The sequence below is a fragment of the Antechinus flavipes genome, chromosome 2, assembly GCF_016432865.1.
Source record: "Antechinus flavipes isolate AdamAnt ecotype Samford, QLD, Australia chromosome 2, AdamAnt_v2, whole genome shotgun sequence".
NCBI lineage: Eukaryota > Metazoa > Chordata > Mammalia > Dasyuromorphia > Dasyuridae > Antechinus > Antechinus flavipes.
This window is the reverse complement of record NC_067399.1, coordinates 631,858,910-631,873,067: the sequence shown is the minus strand read 5'-3', so window position 1 is coordinate 631,873,067 and position 14,158 is coordinate 631,858,910. Positions and strand designations below refer to the sequence as shown.

At 37.1% G+C, this 14,158-nt stretch overlaps 1 protein-coding gene across 1 annotated transcript in view; it reads right to left on the bottom strand.

The window, feature by feature from the left end:
- POLR3A (RNA polymerase III subunit A) overlaps window positions 1–14,158 on the bottom strand; it is a 42,315-nt gene that overhangs the window by 16,693 nt on the left and 11,464 nt on the right. The window contains exons 8-19 of the mRNA XM_051982021.1: window positions 13,595–13,731; window positions 12,134–12,237; window positions 11,434–11,575; window positions 10,413–10,553; window positions 8,073–8,142; window positions 7,402–7,529; window positions 7,053–7,191; window positions 5,858–6,022; window positions 4,217–4,389; window positions 2,398–2,509; window positions 1,482–1,600; window positions 354–491 (exon numbers count right to left, since the gene is read on the bottom strand). Of these exons, the coding sequence (XP_051837981.1) occupies window positions 354–491; window positions 1,482–1,600; window positions 2,398–2,509; window positions 4,217–4,389; window positions 5,858–6,022; window positions 7,053–7,191; window positions 7,402–7,529; window positions 8,073–8,142; window positions 10,413–10,553; window positions 11,434–11,575; window positions 12,134–12,237; window positions 13,595–13,731 (1,568 nt within the window). The remainder of the gene's footprint in view (window positions 1–353; window positions 492–1,481; window positions 1,601–2,397; window positions 2,510–4,216; window positions 4,390–5,857; window positions 6,023–7,052; window positions 7,192–7,401; window positions 7,530–8,072; window positions 8,143–10,412; window positions 10,554–11,433; window positions 11,576–12,133; window positions 12,238–13,594; window positions 13,732–14,158) is intronic.

The window sequence follows — 14,158 nt, the reverse complement described above, 5'->3', positions numbered from 1 at the left end:
GTCTGGTTTGTTAGGATACACAACCTGACTCACACAACTCTCCAGTACTCCTATGAGAAGTCTGGCACTATGGAATAGTGCGTATTCTAGTGGGAGACCAAATAGCCTAAGGCCTAACCTGATCCTGCAATCACTGTATGGAGGAGGGGTCCTAGAGGAGAAGCACCTGCCTGAGGCTGGCTGTCTGCTGTATCGACTGTCAGGTACCTGCTCTGCCTGACAAGAGTGCATCCTGCCCAATGGGATCATATGGAACAAAGAGTTGGAATCAAAGGACCTGCTTTTTAAGCCAAGACTAGAGAAATGAGAGCACATGTGTGAAACACATCAGCGCTTGAAAGTCCTCCACTTACCTGCATATATCCTGTCTCAGCCGTCTTGACAGCTGTGTCAACCAGCCCTTCCCTGCCAGCCATTGTATGGAAGAAAAACTCCGTTGGTGTCAAACCAGAATAGAAGCTATTAGCAACAAAACCTTTGGCAGCAGGAAGCTATGAAGAGAAAAATATAAACACAGAAATTGAGGTTTGGATGAGACCTTCAATTGGTATCTTCCCATCTAAGTGATGGGAAAGGGGCCTGACTTATAATCTAAGGATTCTAAGTGCCTCTACTTCCTTCTCTGGTTAAGGGTGATGGAAAAGATGGTCTGCAAGGTCCATTCTGGCTCAAACTCCTATGGACTCCCTCATTTTAGAAATGAGGAAACAGAGGCTCAGAAGTACACTGACTTACCTAATATCAAAGTTAGTGGCAGACCCAAGATTAGAACTTGGACCCCTTGATTTTTAGCTACTCAGTTACTAATATTCTAACCTCTCCTTCCAAGGTTCATAATTATAAAATATACTCCAAAATGCATATCCTCAACCCAACAAGGATGTTATAAGGATTCAAGACAATGCATACATTACCCATTGATCCCTAAGCCACAGGTTTTATTTATACTTCTTCCTTAAAGATAAAATAATCTTACCTAAGCCTGGTTAGAATGAGTTATGCTAAGCTACATGTTACATAGCAGTGAGCAGGTAACTGTGAGTTACTAGATCAATGGTCACCTATGTGTTTTTAAAGCATTAAAGAAGCTGCTCAACACTGAGCAAAGGAATATTAGGGAGCTCAACATCCCCAATTCTTTGAGTAATACTTTCAGTCCTAACACATATTTAAGCACTTGGAAAAAAACCCAAGCACAAACACAGATTATAATCTGTACATCTCACTAGACCTTAAACAGCTTCAATTTAATTACTCAGATTTGGGCTGAGTCTTTTCTTCTACAGGGAAGCTACAATACCTAGAGGAATGCAGCTATGTTCTATGTGACCAACCTACACATCTATTTGAGTCAAGCTGCAAACACCTTAAAAAACTATTCAGTAATATCATATGGAAACTATGTTATCTTAAATTTCACCGACTTCAGTCTAAGTTCCTGATGGATTTTCCTGAATCTTGCTGGTTCTAATCATGCTTACCTTTGAGTGCTTCTCAAAGTGAGGTAAGGATCTATTCTCAAAGCCGTCTGGCACACGAGAACCACTGATAGCCTGCTGTCCCACACAAGCAATCATTTGGGATATATTAATGAAAGAACCTAGAGAAACAGATCAGGAATCCAACCTGAGAGTTGATTATCTTTGATGACCAAAAAATACTGCAGATCTGCAGATTTGGAACTATGCCCCCAAAGCTATCAAACTATATTTCCTTTGTCCCAGTGACACCACTATTTGATCTTATGCTCAAAAAACAAACAAAAAAATAGAAACAGTGTGTCCATCAATTGAGGAATACGGCAGAACAAGTTAAGGTATAAGATTGTGATGTAATTCTATCATGCTACAAATGCAGGGTTTCAGAAAAATCTGGGAAGGCTTGTATGAGCTGATGCAAAAGAGAGCAGAATCAGGAAAGTAATTTATACAATGACAAATAATGAAAATATAATCAACTCTGAAAAATTTAGTAATGCTGATCAGCACAACGATCAACCATAATTACAAAGGACTCATGATAAAACATGCTATCCACCTCCACTTCATGAATTCAAGAGAGCAGACAGAAGCATTTTTTCTTCTTTTTCCTTTATCCGGACATGGCTAATGCAGGAATTTGTTTTACATGACCATACATATTTATTACAGGGGAAGAGATGGAGGAGAGAGAATGCAGAATGGAAAATAAAATTGAATTTTTAAAAAAAGATAAATTCCTTAAAAGGAAAGTAGCTAATCCTCCCCTACCTCATTCTTTAAAAAAACCTAATGATTTGCTCTTAGTACTAGACCAAATATCTTCTCTCTGTCTTTAAAATTTTTATTAATTTATTTTGCAGATTAATTCTTAGAAAAGCTGAGTCAGCTGAAGAAGCCCCTTTCCTGGCAAACTTACCTTTAGAGCCACAAAGGGCCATGATAAGAGGGCTATTGCTCTTATCCAGCTCTCGGAGGCAAACACTGCCAGCGTGGTCTCGGATCACAGAGAGCTCCTTAAGGATTAATGCCTAAGATTTCCACAGAAAGATAGACACAAGAGTTTGAATATTACATATGCATCAGTTACGAGTATGACAAATTCTAAAACTCATCTTTATAAAACTAAATTGGAATACTGAATTATCTCTATTTTTTTTTTGTCCAACTTTTCAACAAGTCCCAGACTTTAAAAATGACTCATTTAAAACTATGCCCAAAGGGCTATAAAATTATACATACTCTTTGACTTAGCAGTTTCATTACTGGGTCTGTATCCCAAAGAGATTATAAAGGAGGAAAAAAGACCCACATGTGTAAAAATGTTTGTACTGGCAAGGAACTGGAATGGTCATGTGGATGTCCATCAGCTGAGGAATGGCTGAATTAAGTTATGGTATATGAATGTTATAGAATATTATTGATCTATAAGAAATGATCAGCAGAATGATTTTAGAGAGACCTGGAGAGACTTACACGAACTGATGCTAAGTGAAGTGAGTAGAACCAAGAGAACACTGTATACACAGCAACAAAACTGTGTGTTCAATTTTGATGGACATGACTCTTTTCAGCAGTACAGTGATCCAAGCCAATTCCAACAGACTTGGGATGAAAAATGCCATCCACCACCAGAGAAAACTATAGATTCTGTTTGTTACTCTGTTTGCTTTTTCATTCTCACGGTTTTTTTCCTTTTGATATGATTTCTCTTGCATAACATGACAAATATGGAAATATACTTAATCTATATCAAATTAATTGCTGTCTTGGAGAGTGAAGAAGTGAGGAGGGAGAAAAATTTGGGACACAAGATCTTACAAAAATGAATGTTGAAAACTATATATATTTGAAAAAGTATAATACTCTTTGGGAAAAAAAAAGAAAAGGAACAACTCAGATGAGTTAGTCAGGGCTTGTGACTTTGGGAAATTTTTCCACAGTGTAGGCCATCAAGTGCATTTATAGTATAGAATGTTGTCCAAAAAAATAAAAGGAGAGGAAGAGGGGGAAAGAGAGAGAGAAGAAGAAAGACAGTTAAGGGGAGGAGGAGAGAAAGAGGGGAAAAAGGGAAGGTAGAGAAAGAGAGAAAAAGAAAAAAAATGAGAGAAAGGAGAGAAAAGGCTATTTTTAGAATTAGGCTGCTAAGCTTGATTTCTTAAAGACCATCTCTTCAGAATGTTAACACTTGGCAATTATTCTGACAATGCCAATGAAAGCTGTATAAAATCTAGAGTAGCAGGTAATGTAATTTGAAAAACAGGCTTTTTTACATAGTTTTTAGCTCTTTCGAAAATCACCCATTTCCAAAGCAGTAGTGTCAGCTTCTATTCTAACAGTGATGATATGACGATGTGTCCATGCTGAAGATGGAACAGAAATGCTAAGAAACAAATATAGAATGGGCCCTAAATACTCAGATGAAACAAGAGCAACCCCAAGTGGCCAAATGAACAAATGTCTAGAGTTTCTTGACCTTGAATGTTTGAACCAAAAGAGAAACAATCATAACTTAGAAATAATTTAGTTCTGGTTGTTCATATCAGGACATTGAGATCTCTTAACAGCTAAGATGATTGGCCCAAGGTTACGGTAGATAATGGGAACCAGGACTAGAATCCAGATCCAGTGATTACAGAAATAACCAGAACTACCTTCAGCTGTGCCATGTCTCCTCACAATCATTAATCCAACAGAACTCCTTTTTGGCAATTAGGTTCTCTGACAGAAGGCCTCACCTCTAATGTCTCCTCTGCAGTGCACCCAGGCTGCTGCTGAAGTTTGCCTGTGTTCAAGGCTTCGATATATTCATCACATTTTTTGTAGCCAGCATTCAGTAATTCATATTTGGCCTTCAGCAGTCCCTGGCCAGGCGTGACATCGCCAATTCCAATGGAGAAGCCTCTGTTGGCTGCAATGCAGAAGAGAAGGTAAAGATGCTGTGGACCTTAATCAGTGAAATACTATGCAAATGTCAACGTACCAAATAAACGTTTTTACATTTAAAAAAAAAAATAAACACAAATATATAGAAAAACAGGTGAATGTTCAGTTGATTCTAGTGACAGACATGAATAATTTATCCAGGTATAAGTTCACTTTTGAAAAAAGCAACACTGCCATTCTCCAATTGATAAATGGTCAAAAGATACGAACAGACAATTCTCAGACGAAGAAATTGATACTATTTCTAGCCATATGAAAAGATGCTCCAAGTCATTATTAATCAGAGAAATGCAAATTAAGACAACTCTGAGATACCATACACACCTGTCAGACTGGCTAGAATGACAGGGAAAGATAATGCAGAATGTGGGAGGGGATGTGGGAAAAAAGGGAAACTGATACATTGTTGGTGGAATTGTGAATACATCCAGCCATTCTGGAGAGCAATTTGGAACTATGCTCAAAAAGTTATCAAACTGTGTATACCCTTTGACCCAGCAGTGTTACTATTGGGCTTATATCCCAAAGAGATACTAAAGAAGGGAAAGGGGCCTGTATGTGCAAGAATGTTTGTGGCAGCCCTCTTTGTAGTGGCTAGAAGCTGGAAACTGAGTGGATGCCCATCAATTGGAGAATGGCTGAATAAAGTGTGGTATATGAATATTATTGTTCTATAAGAAATGACCAGCAGGATGAATACAGGGAGGACTAGTGAGACTTATATGAACTGATGCTGAGTAAAATGAGCAGGACCAGATCATTATATACTTCAACAACAATACTATATGATCATCAATTCTGATGGACGTGGCCCTCTTTAACAATGAGATGAACCAAATCACTTCCAATAAAGCAGTAATGAATTGAACTAGCTACACCCAGTGAAAGAACTCTGGGAGATGACTAAGAACCATCACATAGAATTCCCAATCCCTCTATTTTTGTCTGCCTGCATTTTTGATTTCCTTCACAGGCTAATAGTACAATATTTCAAAGTCTGATTCTTTTTGTACAGCAAAATAACTGTTAGGACATGTATACTTATATTGTATTTAATTTATACTTTAACATATTTAACATGTATTGGTCAACCTGCTATCCGGGGGAGGGGATGGGGGGGAAGGAGGGGAAAAATTGGAACAAAAGGTTTGGCAAATGTCAATGCTGTAAAATTACCCATGCATATAACTTGTAAATAAAAAGAGAGAGAGAAAGAGAAAGAGAGAGAGAGAGAGAGAGAGAGAGAGAGAGAGAGAAATGTTGGAACAATAGCAAAAAAAAAAAAAAGAAAGAAAAAAAAGAAAAAAGCTGCTAAAATGGTGAGAACATCTGTTTTCCATTTGCCATTTTATTGAGCTTTTCAGTGTGAAAGTATAATTTGTGAATTATGTGTTTTTCACATTGCTTCCTACAGGGGACCCTGAAGTACTCACACAGATAAACAGGTGCCAGCCTGGCAAGTCGTGACATTGCATCAGCAGCTTCAATCTGCCCCCAGTCTCTCAGTAAAATGTAAAAGATGTTGTTCTTGGATCCAGATCCTAAAGTTCCTTTGTCCATACTGCCACTCATTAATTCACTGTTCTGGATGGTCACATCTACAAGCACAAAGATTAGCTTGCTGCGCTCAGTTAGGAACACCTATCATGACACAGGTGACAGGCCTACATGGCATGCATACATAGCTGACTTGGGGTCAAGTTGTCTTTTTTTGGAGGAGAAGAAATGGGCTTTTGTGTTCTGACCAGCTTATTTAAGTTGAAAACTAAAAGCAGTTCCACCACCCAGAACCAACAGACAAGAAAAGAGCCAAACATTCCCCAAATCACACAGTTAAGGGGGACAACAAAAGTGAGAAAGGCCAGGAGACTTCAAAGCATTAACTGTTACTTTAGAGATGGGGGAAGGGAGATATCTGATGCAGAGACAACCTTTCAAGGACTTCAAAAACCAAAGCCTGGGCCACAGAAGTCAAGGTCAAATGTGAATGCTTTTCTGGCTAAGGCTCTATAGAATCATGGCTTTAGAGTGAGAGGTCTTATCTGATCCTCCAGTTTACAGATGAAGGAGATGATCTTCAGAGATCACACATAGAATAAGGAGATTTCAAACCTTGATCCTGACTCTAAAACCAGGCTTCCTTCTTTAATTACTAAATTTTTAATTAGTAAAATATGCTAATATTTCTGAAGCTTTTAAGGCATTCAACCTACTTTTGTTTTAAATGAAGCCCATGAAAATCAGGAGTACACACACACACACACACACACACGCACACGTGCATGTTTTTAGGCAATAATAAAAACCTTAAACTACCGAACACAATACAAACAACAGTGTCCTAGTCAATTACAGATTTCTGGAGGTTGGCATTAAGAAGTTCCTGATGTTTATGACAATTGTGTATTTAGTGAAAAATATATTAACTGTGGCATGAAATTTTGTAGTTTTCTTCAAGATAAAGCTTGTAGTATTGTATTCTAACAATAGGAAAGAAAGAAAAACGCACATTTTGTCTAAAGACCCAGGAACTTTCAAATGCCTCCTCCTAATTTTTGAAAGAAAGGAACAGGGACTTTTCTCCTCACTAGTTGGTATACACTAAAGAGCAAACTTTGGCAAACTCACAGGAGTCATTAACACAAAGGTCCTCCCCTTGGCCACAGTACTGCTTGCCCTTCGTTCGAAGGTTGGCTCTCACAGGATTCTCATCACTAGGTTGAAGGATGAGACTGAAGACTTGTTTTCCAGTCCACAAGGTAACAGGCTGAAAGGGGAAAACACATCAGGATAAAGAATCAGCTAACTAAGAGTTCCTCCATATATTTTTGTCTTGTGAAGAAATCATGGATTTATTACAACAGCCAAAGTTGGCTTTGAGTTCAAATCCCTGCCTACAGATAAAATTTACAGGTTTAATCAGGCTACAGACAATCCAACAATAAACACACACTAGTCATAACTTCTAAAAACCAACCTTTAGGATTGTTGGGGGAGGAAGACGAACTTTAATTTTCTCATCCTTGCCAACTAGAATGGAAGCAATGATCTGACAAGCTTTAGCTCGATCAAAGAAAGTATCTTTAAGAGTAAGAAGATAGGCACCTAGAAGTTTTAAAAATATAAAAAAAATGAACTTAGTAGAAAATATACACTGATCACATTTTAAGATAAACCTTAGAAGTCACTAAAAAAATATTACAAGCAAATGTACTAATAAACCAACTAAAACAACCAACATTTATGCAATGCTTTACATTTTATAATCACTTCCCTAAAAAGTGAAGAAAACCAAATTCAAAACCTTTAGCAAAGGCTGTTTACAGATACGCTTAAAAACCATAACCACCACAAAAACACCAGGCCAACAGGATTAGCACCAGCTCTCCCACAACCTAATTTTGTGACAATGGGCAAATCCCTTTTCCTCTGCTGGCCAGTTCCTTGGTCTGTAAAAAGAAGGCTTGTGAATAGAGAATCTGCATGATTTATTTTAGCGCTAACATTTTAGTTCTGTGTACCTATGTTCAAAATACACTTTGGTGACTGTTTCAAAAAAATACTTTTTTACAAAAACAAACCATCTGAATGCCTAACTATATTATGGGTACCTACTTTCCCATCTCCTCAAATGGGCCTGTGACATACCTGTCAAGAAATCTTGAATAGCAGCAATTAGTGGTTCCCCATTTCTTGGTGTTACTAGGTTTGCTTTTGTCTAAAAGAGAAAAAGATCAAACACACCATAATTCACCCAAGTTTAGAATCATTTGCAACAATTCTTCAAAAGGTTTACAAAAGAACTGCTTTTTTTTTTCAAACTGCATAATAACCATTTGTTACCTATTCCTCAGTAATAAATTCCAAAAAAATCAATTTTTTGAAGGATCAAGTATTGTTTTTTTTTTTTTAAATTCAAAAAATGTCATTCAAAAAAATTTTAAAGCATCACTCAGACACATCTGTTGAATTTCTCTTTGGCTAACAGACCACATCTGGTTCATATGGCTAGCCTTAGCCTTTACTTTTGAAAAAGTGAAAGAACATACAATAGCTGCTTTTTCTCCTTAGTCTTTTTTTTTGGGACTGGGACTCTTCATCTGTCCTATTCTGCCAGGACACCAGCCACTCACAGGCACAATCCCACTACTGTTCAGTATAGAAGCTTTGACCCATTCAGTTTTTAGCACAGCTCTACTATGACTCTCCCTTGTTCTTGGGAGCTTCCATATTTGTGCTAGACTTAGGATGGACACCTGATTACCTTGTAGCCCTATTACAACTTGGGCCAGATGTACTAGTCTTCTTAGTAGCAGAGATTACAGGTGTGTACCACCATACTCAGCCTTCCATATCTGACTGATCTTGGCAATGGCTATCATGGGGGAAAAAAAAGGCTGATTCCCTAGGGATCATGGGCATTTTAAACAGTTTTCTGTAGGAAGCACCAGGGTTCAATGTTATTTCAGGGTGGTGGGAGGAAGTTAATGTCTTTGGGTCTTTAACTCCAATACTAATGGCTTGTCAGTTTCTATCATAAGGGTTCAGGAAAAGAAACAGTGGCACTTGGCCAAAAAGAAAAAAATACTCCAATCTTCAGCACTCTTAGCAAGGAATATTCCTATATAAAAGCAGGAAATTGCTTGGAATCCATGTCATATTCCCTACTGTTAAAGCATAGTAAATGACCATTTTTCTAAAAATGTAACATAACTATAACTCATTTGTCTTGAGGTTTCTTTGATTATAACCTTAACTAGGGTTGGGGTAAGGACATAGTCAAGAACCCCAAAAGGGAATACTAAAATATGATGTACTTTTAATCATGGAAAAGCCCCTAAGGCCTTAGGTACTTTAAGTCCATTTACTTTTGTTTTAGACTAACAAGTCCAACAAGCTTGATTATCTGATTTTCCAACCACAGTGAGAGAAGCAGCCAATTAGAAGTACATTATGTCTGTAGGTGGGGAAGGGCAGCTGAAGCCTCAGAACATGACAAAGGATAAGAGGTTTCTATTAAAGGCAGGTACACAGAGTAACAAGGGGCAGATTAGAGAGGAGAAAACAGGTGACATTATAAAATACTGGCAGAAGAACTAAACACACTAATAGTCTGGAAACAATTTGTGAAGGGTTGAAAAAAATCTACATACATTAATAGCTTCTGAGGGCATCACTGAATGATAAATGATGTTCAGTGAAGAAAAGATTAAATATCATCAAGAAAAGGTTTGATTGTAGTCAGTAGATTTTCTTTTAGAAGGAGGAGAAGAGTAGAAAGTATTTCAGAATTCTTACTATTCAAATAAAATAATACTGGAGCTAAGAAGGACATGCTTAAGTTATATGGGAAGTTCATTTATGGGGAACCTCTTAATTCCTGATGACACTCAATAAATGAGGACGTATAATAAGAGGCAGCAAGCACGGCCTGACAACTATGCAAATATCCGTATCAAGTATCACAGGCAGGAGGATATGGATTCAAATTCCATCTGATACACATTCTCTTTGTGACTCTGGGAAAGTGACTTAACTCTTAAGAGTTCCAGGCAACTTTCTTAAGACTGTAAAAAAGGTGATCTACAATGAGAGAGAGAGGTCTTCTCACCAGGAATCTCTTATCTCAATGAAATCACCAGTCTGAACAACAAAGAACAATTTGACTTGTAACTGGCTGGTGCTATTCTGCTCTATTTTCCCTAAGGAACCATCTGAAATGATGGGGGGAGGAACAGGAACATTATTTCTGATAACCTTCCAAATCCTATTAATAACCAAGTGTGGAATATTTACAGTTAGACTCATCAACCAATTTTATATGGAGAAAAAAAGGCCAAATTAAAGAATAAGGCCAATTAATAGCTAAACTAGCTCCCTAGCTCCCTGGACATGAGTTCCTAAGGAAGCCTCTGAAGGAGTCCATGCACAAAAGCCATGGTCTTCCAGGTAAGGTACACTGCCCCTGGACAAAGGCGTCCCACTTACCCCCATCAGAACGAGAGCTTCTGCTTTAGCTTCTTCAGTTTGAGGAAGATGAAGGTTCATTTCATCTCCATCAAAATCAGCATTGTAGGGTGTACAGACACATTCATTAAATCTGAAGGTTCGGTGGGGTTTTACTCTTGCCTACAAAGAGAAAAGCAAGTTTTGTGTGAATGATATATATATATAAAAATCCCATGAGCAATTTTCATGAGAGTCTATTAGGTTCAACTATAATGTGAATGTCACTATTTTGTATGAGAAATGAAAGTCATTTTTTAAAGATATGGGAAGAAAAACAACTCAAACCAAACATTTCCCTCAACCAAACCTAATCCCATACAGATCTTAAAACTCTTTTTTAGTGATCTGGTACCAAATAATGTATCTTTCAAAGTGATTTCCACCCCCTCTTTGAAAAAAAAAAACAAAACCAAATCCAAATCCCTCAAACTTAAGATTGCTTACACAATCCTTTTTAAAACATGTACGTGTTATAATGAGTTCATATAAATTCAACTAATTCAAAGAAATTTTTTAATGTTTTGAATTAAAATTGCAGATCTCTTCCACTTTAAATCTTTAAAAAAAATTACCACTGTCACTGTAAGCCCAATTATAAAATAAACAAAGAAGGCTATATCTTAATGAAGTACTGAAAAGACAAATCATTTCAATAACCATGACTTTTTAACTTATTAAAATAAAAAATTTCAAAAAGTAACATGAATTTTCTGCTATTCCATTACAAAGAGAGTTTCATGCCCTTTGGTCCATGAGATTATTTCAATTAGTTTTTTTTCATCCAGTCTCTCTCTATTTATTTTCTCAAGATAATACTATGCTGTCAAGATTCACAGAACATAGAAGAAATTGAAGTTTCAGAAAACCAAAAGGGAAGGGAAAAATTTTGAAAATATGTTAAGATTACTGTGTCTACTAGAAGCCAAGAATTTGAGGTTCTATGCTGCAGTGTATTTACAAAACAGCTTCCATTTAACAGAAAATAAAATTCTATACTCACTAAGTGAGCCATGATGCTCAATTTGTGTAGTGAAGGCTGTCGGTTGAATAGTACCACATCACCGTCTATGAGATGTCTCTCTACGATGTCACCATACTTGAGTTCTTGAGCCATCTTCTCCCGATTTCCGTACTTCAGAAACCTTATGCCAAAAGTCAATATTTCTCAGAAAAAAATTCAAAGAACTTTTCCTCCCAAAATCAAAGCTTATTAATAGCAACCTATCCTTTCCATGACTTTTTTTTTTTTTTTTAATATAAAATGTCTACCAAGAAGGAAAGTACGATGAACTGGAGTTGATGTTCTTTGGAAAAATCTAAGCAAGTGAAATCTGGCCTGACTATGTAAAAGTTCAGAAGGCTTAGCTTTTCTGTACTAATTTATACACTACTAAATTTTCACTGTTTGAACTAAAAGAAAAAGTACTATTGAATACTCTACCAATCTACCAATATGTATTTAAAGATCAAACAAAAATGGTAAACTTTTTTTTGGTTATAGGGCAAAAATAGTACCAATAAAACCATGCTGCAATATTAAAAAATTCTTAAACTCAAACACAGTACAAATTCCATAAGGCCAAACAAGGAAATGGAAAATTCTAAATTCTGCAATTAAGTTCCATGGCTAAAAATGAAAATGCTTCAGTTATAGAACTTTAGCTACCAAGAGGCAAATAAATTTAGTCAAAAGACAGTACCTTTTCATTTGCATGTGTCGTTGTTGAATGAAGTTGGCTCCTGGATGAACTTCAGGACCATTTCTAACGAGCTTCCTCATAAAATTGATGTTTGCTTTATTTACCTATAGGACCAAAATGAAAAAAAGAAAATTCTTTTTTATGAATGGTTTGATTTTCATGTTTCTGTTGCTACAGCTACTAATTTTTATGTTCTTTAAATTAAATAATAATTAGAAAAGAGAATACTCCATGTAGTCTACTAACTAAAATTCTTGAAAAATGGGCCAATTTGTTCAATAAAAAGTGTATTTTATATGTCTCTGAGTGTGTGTATTTGGTTTTTTTAAATTTTATTTTATTTTATAATAACTTTTTATTGACAGAACCCATGCCAGGGTCATTTTTTTACAATATTATCCCTTGTACTCGCTTCTGTTCCGATTTTTCCCTTCCCTCCCTCCACCCCCTCCCTAGATGGCAAGCAGTCCTATATATGTTAAATATGTTGCAGTAATCCTAGATATAATATATGTTTGCAGAACCGAACAGTTCTCTTGTTGTACAGGGAGAATTGGATTCAGAAGGTAAAAATAACCCGGGAAGAAAAACAAAAATGCAAACAGTTTACATTCATTTCCCAGTGTTCTTTCTTTGGGTGTAGCTGTTTCTGTCCATCATTGATCAATTGAAACTCAGTTAGGTCTCTTTGTCAAAGAAATCCACTTCCATCAGAATACATCCTCATAATATCATTGTTGAAGTGTATAATAATCTCCTGGTTCTGCTCATTTCACTTAGCATCAGTTCATGTAAGTCTCTCCAAGCCTCTCTGTATTCATCCTGCTGGTCATTTCTTACAGAACGATAATATTCCATAACATTCATGTGAGTGCGTGTATTTGTTATTAAAATGTGTAATGACTCCAGCATCAAAAGTTCTTTTTTTGGCTTGACAAGGAGCTCAGTATTAAAGAAAACACAGCAATTTTAGTGGAAGATCTAAGAGATACAATAGGCTCTTTCAAACATGTCTCTGACCTACTGCTAATTAGGAATCACCAAGAAGGAAATTACCTTTCCTCACAGTATTATGCCAGAGATATACCTAGAATCCTATTTAAAATGCCCCTTACAGCTGTAAAATACAGAACATACATAACTCTGAGTGAGGCAGTGGGCAGAAAGCCAGGAATAGAGTAGGGAGACTCATCTTCAGATCTGGCCCCAGAGATTTACCAGCTGTGTGATTCTGGGCAGGTCACTTAACTGTTTGCCTGAGTTTCCTCATTTGTAAAATGAGCTGGAGAGGAAAATGGCAAACTACGACAATACAGTATCTTTGTCAAGAAAATCCCAAATGGGGTCACAGAGTCAGACACAACTGAAAACCAGTGAAAAATAACAAAATGCATTTCCCTTGGATCGAGATGGATGACTTTTTAAATGGAACGCAATCGAAGCACCTTTGACCAAGCTTACCTTCTCAGGAAAGGTTAATATTTTGGCCACGTGAACCGGCACAGCTACTTCATCAATCCGGAGATTGGGGTCAGGCGAGATGACTGTCCTGCCAGAAAAGTCTACCCTTTTTCCAGAGAGATTTCCTCTAAAGCGCCCTTAGAAACAAAATGGAAGGGATAGCTTGAGTCTGTGGGCTGGGCTCTTTTTCCCAAGTAACTATGACTTCTACCTGGTGTATGTTTACATGTCCAGCCTGACTCTTCTGGAAATGGCAAATGCAAAATACCCAAGGATTAAGGTTCTCCTCCCCCTTGGGAGGCAAGACAGGTGCCAACCCATCTGTGCCAGGAGGGGATAATGCTTGTGCAGCTGAGTTCTTTGCAAAGAAGCAGACCCTCCCATCTTCATAGTCTAGTGGTTCCCAAAGGAAAAGAACATGGCTTCTGCCACTGCCTTAGTCCATTCCTCAGGAGAGCTTACTGTATTCTGTCCCTTCACATGCCACGTTCCTCCTTGTTTCTCCTCCCTTTTTTGTTGTACTGGCATAAATATGCAAACTTCTAGAATGATTGAACTCTTTGT